Source organism: Carcharodon carcharias, chromosome 1, assembly GCF_017639515.1.
Source record: "Carcharodon carcharias isolate sCarCar2 chromosome 1, sCarCar2.pri, whole genome shotgun sequence".
Classification (NCBI taxonomy): Eukaryota; Metazoa; Chordata; class Chondrichthyes; order Lamniformes; family Lamnidae; genus Carcharodon; species Carcharodon carcharias.
Genome location: NC_054467.1, coordinates 190215398 through 190228577, shown reverse-complemented (window position 1 = coordinate 190228577; position 13180 = coordinate 190215398). Strand labels below are relative to the sequence as shown.

Here is a 13180-nt window from a genome sequence, read left to right as displayed (position 1 = left end):
TCTCTGTAATGCAAGTTCAAGCAACTGACAGCAGAACTCACAACACCTCAACCCTCAAACATCTTCTTTTATTTTAGTATTGTTGCAAACAGAGACATGTTGAAGCTTTTCGCCTTGCACTCATCAGGACACTTCACAAGAATACCAATATAAGGGGAAAACAATAATTTATACCATATGTGAAAAGAGTGTTGATTGGTTGGCAAGTAAACTTTGATTGGTAGAGGCGTTGCCATGGAAAATGCACCAGTGATGGTGACTTGACAGTTAGCTACCAAGCATTGTTTAAAATTTAAACCGGACAGCTTGACCCTGATTGGTCAAGGCATTGCCCTGAGGAATGAGTCAGCAAACGGCCGTCACTTATTTTGTTTAGCTGAAACAGCCGCAATGTGTGTACATGTTCTTTCTGTCTGCAAAGAACAGGATCCTGTGTATTAAATAAGTAGCTTCCAGTACACGCAAATGCGTCACACTACGAGCCCAACTAACTACCTTAAATTGGTTGTCAGCGTAATTCTTACCACACTGAGGATTATTTAGCAAATGTCCAATCGTGGAATCACATCTAATGTTGGACACTGTGTCTTGAGTTTTGCAAGCATGGGCTGGTTGGGTACAGTCTGTACCTTGCCCATTGCAAACAGCGACTGGGACATCCTGTGTGATACGATCTGCCAATCTTTAGGCCAAAGGGCCTCTTTCTGTGCTGTAAAACTCTATGACTCAATGTATGACCTACATACCTAGCATCACACTGGCACTGAAATTCAGATACCACATTACTCATTTGTGTGATAGGCAGAACGTCTTTTTGGTTTGATGACAGAATCCTGTTAGTATTGAATACTGCTTGTGCTGGTCCTGCATTGCAGTAGCATGAAACAGCTAGCTTCACCTGTTGCTCATATTTCTGAGATACCATGACCTTCCAGGGTAATCTGAGGTGCCCAATCTTCTCATGCTATTTCACACGATTTCAGATCAGGCCCGTGCCCACTCATTGAATGTAAAGTTCTGGATAAAGAACTTTATTTTATTTCATCTCAGTTTGGCTCCTGAGATCTGCCTATGGTGGATACTGGATGAATTGACATCGAGGATTTAAGGGAAAAGGGTGATGGGTGGAGAGCATGGGTTGGCACAAGTTGGCACTAAAAGGCCATGGAAGTTTGTAGAGGGGCATAGGTCGACATTAAGGGACATGGGTGTGCGTAGAGGGGCAGAGGTTAGCTTAGAGGGTATGAGGAGCCATGGAGATTGGTTGGGCCATGAGTTGGCATAGATGAGGAATGAGGAGTGTGTGAGGGGTGGGATCTAGAGGGCTGTCTTTTGTTTTATTCTTTTTCTTAAAAGTTCCGGAGCACCGAAGTGGGCCTTTTACACAGCCTGCTTCTGCATCCGGCAGCCCTGTAGCCACCTCCAAACTCTTTCTGGAGGCAGCAGGCCCGACTCCAGTTAAGATCCACCCCACCCGCAACAGAAACCAGAACATCTTGGCCATTTCTCCCAAGTCAGGTTTACGGAGTTGGAAGGCCCAAATTTTTTAATTCCAGATTTATTTAACTGAATTTAAATTCCTTAGCTGCTATGATAGAATGTGAACTGATTGCTAGTCTAATAATATAACCTCTATGCTATCATAGTTTTTCTTATGTGGTAAGCAGGATTGTTGTATACATAATGTGGCTTTATCATGTCTGGATTTTTCAAAAGAACGAATGCCTTAGCAATAAATTTGTTAAGCATGATCTACCTATCATAATCCCTATGTTGGCTTGGAGTTATTCCCTTTATTCTTGTTAAATATGCTTGTATTGCTTCCTTTATAATTAACTTCAGTGTTTTTCCAACTATAATGTCATGCTAGCTGGCAGGATTATAAATCTGACCTTTTCAAAACAAACTAGAACAGTATTTTCTAATCTCAGGTGCTTTTACCGGATTTAATGAGCTACAGCCTATTTCAGACACAGTTCTCCCTTCAGCGTTCATGTTGTCAAGTCTTTGATGCATTCTATCCAGTTTAATTGGTTTATTAAAGTTTAATCACTCGCTTTTTTTTAATCTTTTCCATTCCTAATCTTTATTTTCACCATGAACTGAGAAAGTAACCCTTACAAGTCCAATGATTAGGTGGGGTGTTATTTTTTGATCATAGCGAGAGTGACAGATCTGCATAACTGCACTAAAAATGTCTATAAACAAATATCCTAGCATGTTCTATCTTTCTTTAGAGAGCCCAAGTAATTATTTTATTTCAGGAGACGTGGCTATCACTGGTAAGGCCAGCTTTTATTGCCCGTCCCATAATTGCCCATTAGAAGGTGTTGATGAGCCTCCTTCTTGAGCCACTGCAGTCCATGTGCTATAGATATATTCACAGTGCTGTTAGGAAAGGGGTTCTAGAATTTTGACCTAGTGACTACTAACTGGCTTGCTAGGCCATTTCAGAGGGCAATTAAGAGTGAACCACATTGCTGTGGGATGCAGATGAGCTTGCAGATGACCGTGAGCAGCTCTGAGCTTTTATGACCCTGCTTTGGACTCAGTGTAGGTGGCAGCAGTCTGAGCTGGCTGGCTGAAAGGCAACAGCAAGGGCACATGGCAGTGATGGGAGAATGAATGCAATCATCCTGAAAGAAAACAGCTGGCTTGCTCACATGAAAGCAATGGCACACCCCCAGGCTAGCATCTCAGCAATTCTGGTAATCTGTTGGAGGACAAATTGTTGCCTGCTATGAGCACATGTATGCTCCTTTGAATTCTGGAATCCACAGCCATGACGGCAGTAACCTGAGCCAAACTAAACTTGCAACAAACATAGTCCTCATGACCTCAGCCTGAGCTTCTACTGCAGCACCCAGATGTTTGGTGACTTCTACCTGTGCTGCAGTTGAAGTTGAGATATTGATCACCAGACGCTGCATCACCAGTGCAGTCATGGAGTTGATCACCACTTCCAGGAAAGGATGCTCTCTAAGTTTTATGCAAAGCCCTGTACTAAGTTGAATTTGGTCTCCTTGACAGTGACAAAAGGCTCTGTGGCAGGCCTAACAACACTGCAATTATCTCAGTGCATGGTCATCAGAGTTCTCCTGGACACAACCCCATCAAAGGTCTCATCTGATCCTCTGCAATAGAATTCATCTGTAACTTCATCCTCCATTGAGCTAGCACACAAGTTAACCTTTCTGCCTGGCTTGGATGTAGCCCACTTGTGCCCAGTGACTCATCATATGCTGATCCTGATTCTATACTACCCCTAAAGTTTCAGTATCCAGGCTGGCAGCTACGATTGTCAGATCAAGCGACAGTACTTCTTCATCGGGTTTCTGGTGAAGCTCTTGCCCTTCATGATGAGATTACACTGCCTCGCTAGGCATCAGTTTTTGAGTATCCGAAAGCAGCAATGTAGAAGGGGAGGGCTGAGGAAGATGTGTTAGGGTGGAAAGCAAAAGGTACTGCCCTATTGCAGGTGCTGTTTTTCAGATGAGACATTAAACCGAGATCCCATCTGCTCTCTCAAGTGTGCATAAAAACTCCCATTGCACTATTTTGAACAACAGTAGGGGAATTATCCGAGGTATTCTGGTTAATATTTATCCCTCAGTATCACAAAAACAGATTATCTGGTCACTACCACATTGCTGTTTTTGGGAACTTGCTGTGTGCAAATTGGCTCTTGCGTCTCTTACATTCCAACACTGACTACACTTCAAAAGTATTTCACTGACTGTAAAGCGCTTTGAAATGTTCTGATATCATGAATGGTGTTATATTAATTTAAGTCTTTTTTTTCTTTACTCCAAATTGATACTTCCGTTTGGTACAGTGGGAGTGCTGCATTTTAAGTGGCGCCAACTTTTGAAGGAAGCATTAAACCAAGACCCCTTTTGTCTGTGCAGGGAATGTAAAAAATTCTCTTGTACCACTCACAGAGCTGGGAGGTTCTCCTTGTGTCTTGGCCAGCATTTATGCCTCATTCTGCATCTTCAAAACAAATTGACTTTATCTCAGCTATCTGTTGTAGCTTGTTGCACTCAATTTGACTACTGTACTTACCTACAAAACATTGATAACTACACTTGAACACTAATTTATTAGCTATTCATAGGAAGATGGTGGCATAATGATAATGTTGCTGGACTAGTAATCCAGTGGCCCAGGTAAAAGGGGTTGTGAGTTCAAATCCCACCACAGCAGATAGGTCTGAATTCACTGAATAAACTCTGGAATATTTCTCAGTAATAGTGACAATGAAACAACCATTGATTGTTGAAAAAGCCCATCTGATTCACTAATGCCCTTAAGAGAAGGAAACCTGCTGTCTCTACCAGGCCTGGCCTCTGAAATGGCCTAGCAAGTGACCCAGTTCAATGGTAATTAGGGATGGGTAACAAATGCTGGCCTCTCCAGTATCACCCTCATCTCATGAAAGAATTTTTTAAAAAGCACTTTGCCCTGAGGAGGTGAAAGGTGCTATGCAATTGCAAATTCTTTCCTTCTTCCTTAATATATTGGATCATCATTATCCATGAGCAAACACCTTGCTTCTTTGTGACTTGTTTGAAGACGTGATCTACTCTGTCCTTAATGTAATTCTTCTTGGGTGCTATTAGTCACAAGATTGCAGGGCGTTCTTTTTCATGAAGAAAAGCAACATTTGAAGAATCTTTAGGACCGAATTTAACTCAGTCCAGAATCAAGGATACAGGGGCCACAGCAAGTAGCAAGCAATCCCCAAGGAGTATAAGGCCCTGGAGATTTTAACTAAAGTCTGACTCCCACCCGAAGCTGCTGTGAGTGCTGATCACTGCTGATCACTGGGAGTCAAAATTGTTGAGGGATCAGTCTGCCTGGCAAGGTAATTATGGAATGTAAGTCCCAGATGCAGGGGCAGAGAGGTCTTGCCAAAGTATCAAGTATTGCAAAAAAATCTCTTCCATCTGAGAAAGATGATACATCAGTGTGTGTATGTAATGGTGCCCTCACAATATGCAAATATGCTAATCCAAGGATTTGGCACAAGGTAATAAACAGATCCGTGGGGTGGGCAAATAAACCCCTTGAATTTTTTTTGTCTCTGGGGTAGGATTTTCAGCATTAGCAGAGCCAGGACATGTTTTTTGGCCAGGGTTGGGGAACATAATCAACTGATCTTTGGAGTCAATATTGCAATTTCAATGTGTATATGGCTCCAGACACACTGAAACATCACCTGCTATAGTTTCTAGCCCAGGGGGCAAAGTACTGCAGGCTGTATGGTATTCTGGAGATAGTGCTTGACCTAACAGCCCGTCCTAACACTGGTTGCAAGAGCTACTTAAAGGCATATTCACCTTTTACTGTTCACTTGCTGCTGAAGGTTTGAAGAGGACTTTTGAAGCACATCGGAAGCCTTTCTCAGTTTGCCAAGATTCTTATCAACATTTATTCTGGAAATTAGCTGAGGATTTCACCTGAAAAGAGTAAATGTAATGCTATTCTATCTTTTAGGATATCTTATAGGAGTCACCAGGAGGAAGGGAGTGCTTGACCATCGACATCTTGCTGGGGGAGCCCCTTGGTCTACAGGAGAAATGGGAGGTGGATATGAGGCCAGACAGAGGAGCACCATCGGCTGAAGGAGCGAGGAACAGGAGGCCAAAATGGACTCCTTCCCCCTCGCTGCAGCCACAGCATATCCCTCCTTTTTTGGACCTCCTTCACCAATACCGCCAGTGTCACATCCAAGAACCTGTGTGCCATCTTACTTGGACCTTGAGCCATCCTGTAATGTGCCTCTATGTACCAACTAGCGCATTTCACACCTTTACTGGAAGTGAGTGCTTGGAGCCCACATGCTGCTCCACAAACACTGTTTCTAATCATAGCTTGAGTACTAAACTGAAAGAAGTCTGTTTTAGCAGCTCTAGGCAAGTTCATATTATGATATTCAGTAATTGGCACCAAGTGCTAAAGCCAGGCTTTCAAACGAGCTTGTCTTGTTAGCGTAGCATGCATTTAGTGTCTCTTTTCACCATTTCACCAAAATAATGTCCATCATGTCCTATCTCCACACAGAGAACAATGAGTTCCACATTGATTGTTATTATGTTCTATTATTTGGGCTTGGCTGAAGGGAATCCTCAGATCACTCCTGAAGTTTTTATCATAAACTGCTTTTGGTTTTCCTTTGTCTCACAAAATTATGGGTTATTACATTTTTTCTACCACTGACAGTTGACACATTATTAATGTTACTTGCAGCAGTAATATTTCAATACAATCCGAATCGTGAGAGGATCATCTGCAATGGGTTCTTGCATTGTTACCTCTGGAGTCTGCCAAGGATCTTTTCTTGACCCCATCCTATTTTTCATTTACATGCCACCCCTCATCCTTGCCTTTTCTAGCTGCTGATTCAATTATTTCAATAATCTCTCATCTGTCTCCCACTTTCCAGCTGCCATAAACTTCAGTTTATCTGGACCACCGACGTCCATATCCTAACTCACATTAAGTGCCATTCATTCATCACTCCTGTGCCCACTGGCCTACATTAATTCCCAGTCCACCAGGTCCTCCATTTTAAAATTCTCATCCTTATGTACAACTACTCATGACCCCATCTCGATAACCATCTCCAGTCCAATAAAACTCTAGGATATCCAATTCTAGCCTTTTGCACTTTCAGCTGCCTGGGCCCTAAGCTCTGTAATTCACTGCCTAAACTGCTCGGCCTCTCTATCTCTCTTCCTTTAAAACACTCCTTAAAACCAACTTTTACACCAAGCTTTTGCTCACCTGTTCCAATATCTCCTTATATGGCAATGTTTTTTTAATACGCTTGTGAACAACTCAGAACATTTTACTCCATTAAAGGTGCTGTTTAAATGCAAATTGTTTTTATTGTTCGAAGCAGAGAAAATTACTCGAGTGAAAAATCCGTTGTTTCCTAACCTTTAGAAAGGCATAGTATTCATTTTGTAAATTAACCTGCTCATATTTGCAGTAAAAATAATTTCTTTTTGCAGCCCGGTTCTTTCAAGTGCCTTGGCATCTGTAATGCAAAAATGGGATCTGCCTATTTTCACGCTGCCTTTTAATACTCTTCTGTCGATGTTTATGGCTGCAACAGGACATGACAACCAACATTTTCCCCAGGTTCTCATTCAACCCATGCTGGGACCACAAAACATCACATGGCCAGAACTCAGTGTTCCAATGGTAAGCAAAATTGTTCTGCAGATTCTTATCTACGTCATTTTGGAAACATGAATTGATTTCAGGACAAGTATGCATATTGCCTCAGCAGCATTTGGTATTTACAGAAAAATATTATATGCAAAACTGATTAATTTAAAATTCTTTTCTATACTTATGTAGTATGATTCCAAATTTTCACCTTTGTTTTGTTTGTATTGTGATTGTGCTGTTTAACTGCAGTAAGTTCAAACACATTAATCCATGCCTGAAGTAATTTGATATTTTACTCACAGCTAACATTTTTCATTGTTACAGTTGTTTTAGTTATAGTATTTCGCCTTTCTGGCTCCAATCTTAAAATGTGTAGGTTAAATGCATCATTATCTCTTAGAAAGCACTATACAAAGGCTGTAACATATTTTGCGGTGTATCATGCACCCAGTTGTCACAATATTGGGTCAGCTTATTTGGCTTAAACAAGATGATTGTTAACTGTCCTTCAGCATTTCTAAAGTTTTAGCATTCCAAAAAAGCCTTTTCAGCTTTCTCTTTCAAAACATGGCTGTTTCCCAGTCTTAGCTCACTCTGTTCACGAGCAGAAGGAGGTACAAGACTTTCCGGCAGACTGGGAGTGAGGTGTTTTTTGATTCCAAGGGCAGAATAACAAATTACATTTTATTTATAGCTTATGCGGTGTTACAAACAGGAGGGGGTTTAATTTAGAACCAAAATACTGTGGATGCTGGAAATCTGAAATAAAAACAGAAAATGCTGGAAAAACTCAGCAGGTCTGGCAGCATTTATGGAGAGAGAAACAGAGGGCGGAATTATCCCAGATTTGTAGTAATTGCAGTAGCGGGCGGGAAGAAGGACATTTTACCCACCAGCTGCAATGGCGGCTTTTTACGCCGTAGCTTCCCCATCCCATCTCATTAATCATGCATTCCTGGGAAACATATCGTTTCGATGGCAGGCGAGCTCTCATTTGCCTGCCACACCATTACCTCGCCACTTCATCACACCAGGCGCCATATTTAAAGTGCAGCTGCACACAACCTCTCAGTGCTTCCAGCCCAGGACTGCTGCAAAGAAAACTTGGCCCTGAAAGGTAAGAAGATTGCAGCCCCCGCCCCCAATTTAATTACTCATCCCTCAAGCAGCTTTTGGACACAGTGGAAGTTTGCCGTGATGTCCTCTACCCCTGCTCTGGCGGCAGGATGGGCAGCAACATTACTAATCCAGCATGGGAGGCGGTAGCAGCAGTGGTCAGCGCCAATATCCTGCAAAAGAGGACAGCCACCTAATGCCGCAACAGGGTAAATGGTCTCATCCATCCTGCCAGGATAGGTCACTCTTTTCATCACTCACAACTCACACTCACAAACACACAAACCCCATCATAGATCCTTACAACACCACTAACTCTCACACACACCCTCACATCTCCATAAGGCTCATATCCTCTGGAGCTCGTGTCCTCATCCTGTCCATGTCTCCACTCACCTTACAAACATTCCATGCAGTGCCATGAGTCTTGCTCACACTCTCTCAGTATGTTTTCATGCAGTAGAAGCTGGCTGACATCAGCAGGGAGAGATCCCTGACCTGGGGTGGAGTGGCCCACATTAGGTCCCTCACTCACTTTGAGGAGTGTGCCATCATGCTGACTGGATGAGTTGGAAAACCAAATCCAGAGGCTCGTCATCTGACTCAGACCTCACAGATGCCTCTTCCCCAGCAGCCCCCCGAGTGCTAGAGAGCTCGGCTGAACCTGCCTCCTCTGTGAGGATGTGGACTGTACCTGTGGTGACGATGAGGTCAGTGGCGAACACCCTCGCGAGGATCCTGCACTACATCATCCCGCTCTCAATGCAAATGTGAGTGCCCTCTCTCCTGCTTTTAACTGTGCTGGCATTCACTAATTATCTCTACTTCAATTCACAGGGAGCTTTGCCAATTAGCCAACACCCTCAGCCAGCCAGTCCCACAGATCCATCCATGCCCTCACCTCCAGCCAAAAGGACACCTCCTCCAGTGAAGAGCTGTCACAGCACTTATCACAACCTACACCAGATCAAAGACACACGCCTTGGTGGAACCTAGATCTAGAGAAGGCTCGGGTTCACAATCTGGTGGTCACCGCATGGACACATGTCTGCAGCAGCAGGAGGCAGGTTCAGTCGAGCTCCTTGGCACTTGGAGGGCTGCTGGGGAAGAGGCATCTATGAGGTCCGAGTCAGATGACGAGCCTTTGGATTTGGCGTTCCAACTCATCCTGGAGAATAAGCAGAAAGCATGAGAACATCTTGCAGAGCTGTTGGAAGCCCTCAACATAGGGGCACATGACTCAGAGGAGTGTGTCCGCCAGCTATCTGATGAAGTGGTGCCCACATGTGCATGTATGGAGGTCTCCATGGGGAGGATGGCGGACACCATGGAGACTGTGGTCCAGCAGAACGTGGAGATGTGTGCAGACCTGCACTCCATCGCAGGAGCCATGGCTGAGTTCCTACAGTGACGAGAGGGAAACAGGGCACCTCGATGTTGCCCCAGGTGCTCCTTCCCTTCAAGGAGTCAGGCTGGAGCCCTCAGGCACCTGAACAGAGGAGGAGTGGCAGCTGGACACCCCTGGGTCATCCACTCAGGAATCTAAGAGGCTGTCCTCTCCCTCCGAATCCCCTTTGCCAGTGATCCCCTCAACCTCATCCTCTGTCACCGCAAGGAGAGCAGCTGGCCCATAGGAGAACAGCCAAAACAAGCCTGAGACCCCAAGGCTTCAGCTCTCCAGAGGACCCACACCGAAGTCATCAGAGGCAACAGGGCCAACCATTGCACAGGCTGCCTCCACCCCCGATTCAGATGTCAGAGCAACACTTGGAAATTTAAGGTGTTCAAAAATTAAACTCTGATCACAATTGAGGAGGTGATTGGTGTAGCGGTATTGTTGCTGGACTAGTAACCTACAGACCCAGGGGATTGCTTTGGGGACCTGGGTTCAAATCCAGCCATGGCAGATGGTGGAATTTGAATTCAATAAAAATCTGTCGTTAAAATGTCTAATGATGACTGAAACCATTGTCAGTTGTTGTAAAGACCTATCTGGTTCACTAATGTACTTTAGGGAAGGAAATCTTCTGTCTTCCCTGGTTTGGCCCATATGAGACTCCAGACCCACAGCAATGCTCTTGAATGGCCCCTGAACTAGGGCAACTCAGGATGGGTAATAAATGCTGGCCAAGCCAGTGATGCCCAAGTCCCATGAATGAATAAAAAAAAAACAATTGGTTGCACAGGTGAACATATTTTGTTACTTTACAATCTGGAAACGTATTCACTTTCACAAAATAATGTGTAATGCTGATTTTTAGCTTCACTGACATGCTTAGCGAGTCCTCCCACTGCAACTCCCCACACTAGCAGTTCAGCTGCACGCAGCCAGCCCACGAGTGATTCTGGAAGGAGAAGTGTCCAAAAGGGCCTTTTGGAGCATTGTGCAAGCACTCTCCCACGCACACGATCTTTCCCGTATCTCACTATCTCAATGTCCTGATATTTTCAATGCTGCCTGCTGGGTTTTGCTTTCAGTTGACCATCTCCGCGCACCCACTGATCACATTCCCATGAAGCACTTGATCTCGCCCACCACGACTCTCATTTCACTTTCGGTTTTGCAAGCATAATAGTGTTACAGTTTTTCTTGCGCTTCCCCATCCTTTCCCCTCCCCCAGCCTACCAGCCACAACCCTTTTCCTTCGGGGATGTCCAGATGAACGTGCACGTTCCCTTCCTTCCCAAAAATCCCACCTCCATTCACATTAACCTCCCCGACCTCCTCCTTCCCACCCCAGGGACCATGTCTGCCTCTGGGTCCCCATCAACCACCCTCGCTGTCCCTTCTACAATACCATCGCACCTTCACCCTCCCACCCTATCACCTCACCGTTCCTTCCTACCACTTCCACCCTTAATTCGCTCCCTAGGAGGCAGTCATGGACTCAACACAGCATGTTCACCAGGACACCCCTTCCCCACCCCCTCGGACTCCTCTGCCCCTTGGAACTCCTTTCCACCTTGGAGCCCCTCCCAGCCACCCCCCTCCCCCGACTCCCGCACACAACCCTTACCCTAACCCTAACCCATATGTCCTCTTCAAAATTTACTTTCTTACCTATATTTGTGTCATCAGCAAATTTGGAAACAGTTCTTTCAGTCCCTTCATCCAAGCCATTTGTATAAATTGTAAAAAGTTGAGGCCCCAGCACTGATCCCTGTGGCACAGCACTGGTCACATCCTGACAACCAGAAAAGGTCCCATTTATGCCAACTCTCTGTTTCCTGTTAACTAGCCAATCTTCTATCCATCCCAGTATGTTACCTCCTACACCATGAGCTTTTACTTTCTGCAATAATCTTTGATGTGGCACTTTATCAAATGCCTTCTGGAAACGTAAGTACAGTACATCCACAGGTTTCCTTTTATCCACAGCACATGTGACTCCTTCAAAGAACTCCATTAAATTGGTTAAACATGATTTCCCTGTTACAAAGCCATGTTGACTCTGCCTGATTGTCTTGAGTTTTTCTAAGTGACCTGCTATAACATATTTAATAATAGCTTCTAACATTTTCCCTATGACAGACATTAGGCTAACTAGCCTGAAGTTTCCTGCTTTCTGTCTCCCTTTTTGAATAAAGGAGTTCCATTTGCTATTTTCCAATCTAATGGAACCTTCCTGAATCTAGGGGATTTTAGAAAGTTAAAACCAGTGCATCTACTGTCTCACTAGCCACTTCTATCAAGATCTTGGGGTGAAATCCATCCAGATGTGGGGATTTGTCAGCCTGCAGCCCCAACAATTTGCTCAATGCCACTTCCCTGGTGATTGTAATTTTCCCGAGTTCCTCCCTCCTTTCCATTTCCTGATTTACAGCTATTTCTGGGCTGTTATTTGTGTCCTCTATAGTGAAGATTGAAGCAAAATACCTGTTTAATTCATCTGCCATCTCCCTACTTTGCATTATCAATTCCCCAGACACACTTTCTTTGGACCAACGCTCACTTCGTTAACTCTTTTTTTATTTAAATATCTATAGAAACTCTTACTATCCATCTTTATATTTCTAGCTAGCTTCCTCTTATACTCCAGTTTTCCGCTCCTTATTAATATTTTTGTCATTCTTTGCTGTTCTTTATATTCTTTCCAATCTTCTGAACTATTTGTGTAATTATATGCTTTTTCTTTAAGTTTGATACTGTCTTTAACTTTTTCAGTTAACCATGGATGGTGGGCCCTCCTCTTGGAATTTTTCTTTCTCATTGGAATGTATCTATTCTGTGTATTCTTGAGATATCCCTTTGAATGTCTGCCACTGAACTTCTGTTGACCTATCCCTTAACCTCATTTACCAGTTCACTTTAGCTAGATCTGCTTTCATGCCCTCATTATTGCTCTTATTTAAGTTTAAAATACTCATTTTGGATGCATTCATTTCTCCTTCAAAATAAATGTGAAATTCAATCATATTATGATCGCTGCTATTTAGGAGTGCCTTCACTATAAGGTTATCAATTAATCCTATCTCGTTGCTCAATACTAGGCTTAGTATAACCTGCTCTCTGATAAAAGCAACATACTGTGGATGCTGGAAATCTGAAAGAAAAGCAGAAAATGCTGGAAAAACTCAGCAGGTCTGATGGTGTCTGTGCAGAGAAAAACAAAATTGATATTTCAAGTCCATATGACCCTTATGCAGAAAAACTCTGTTTTACCCTCCACAGATACCGTCAGACCTGGTGAGTTTTACCAGTATGTTCTGTTTTTCTTTCAGCCTGCTCCAGAACGTGTTGTTCTAAGAAACTATCCCAATACATTCTGTAAACTCCTCATCTATGCTACCTTTGACCATCTGATTTTTCCAGTCTATATGTAGATTAAAATCCCCCATGATTATTGCTGTACCTTTCCGACAAGCTCCCATTATCTCTTAT

The 13180-nt window shown here is 43.7% G+C and overlaps 1 protein-coding gene across 9 annotated transcripts in view; it reads left to right on the top strand.

The window, feature by feature from the left end:
* Positions 1-13180, top strand: part of LOC121293709 (urea transporter 2-like) — a 139921-nt gene that overhangs the window by 75568 nt on the left and 51173 nt on the right. For all 9 annotated transcript variants that reach the window (XR_005946648.1, XR_005946662.1, XM_041217203.1 and 6 more), the window contains one exon: positions 7020-7212. Coding sequence is in view for 7 of the 9 variants with exons in the window: in XM_041217203.1 (XP_041073137.1) it covers positions 7020-7212 (193 nt within the window). In the remaining 2 variants the exon portion in view is untranslated. The remainder of the gene's footprint in view (positions 1-7019; positions 7213-13180) is intronic.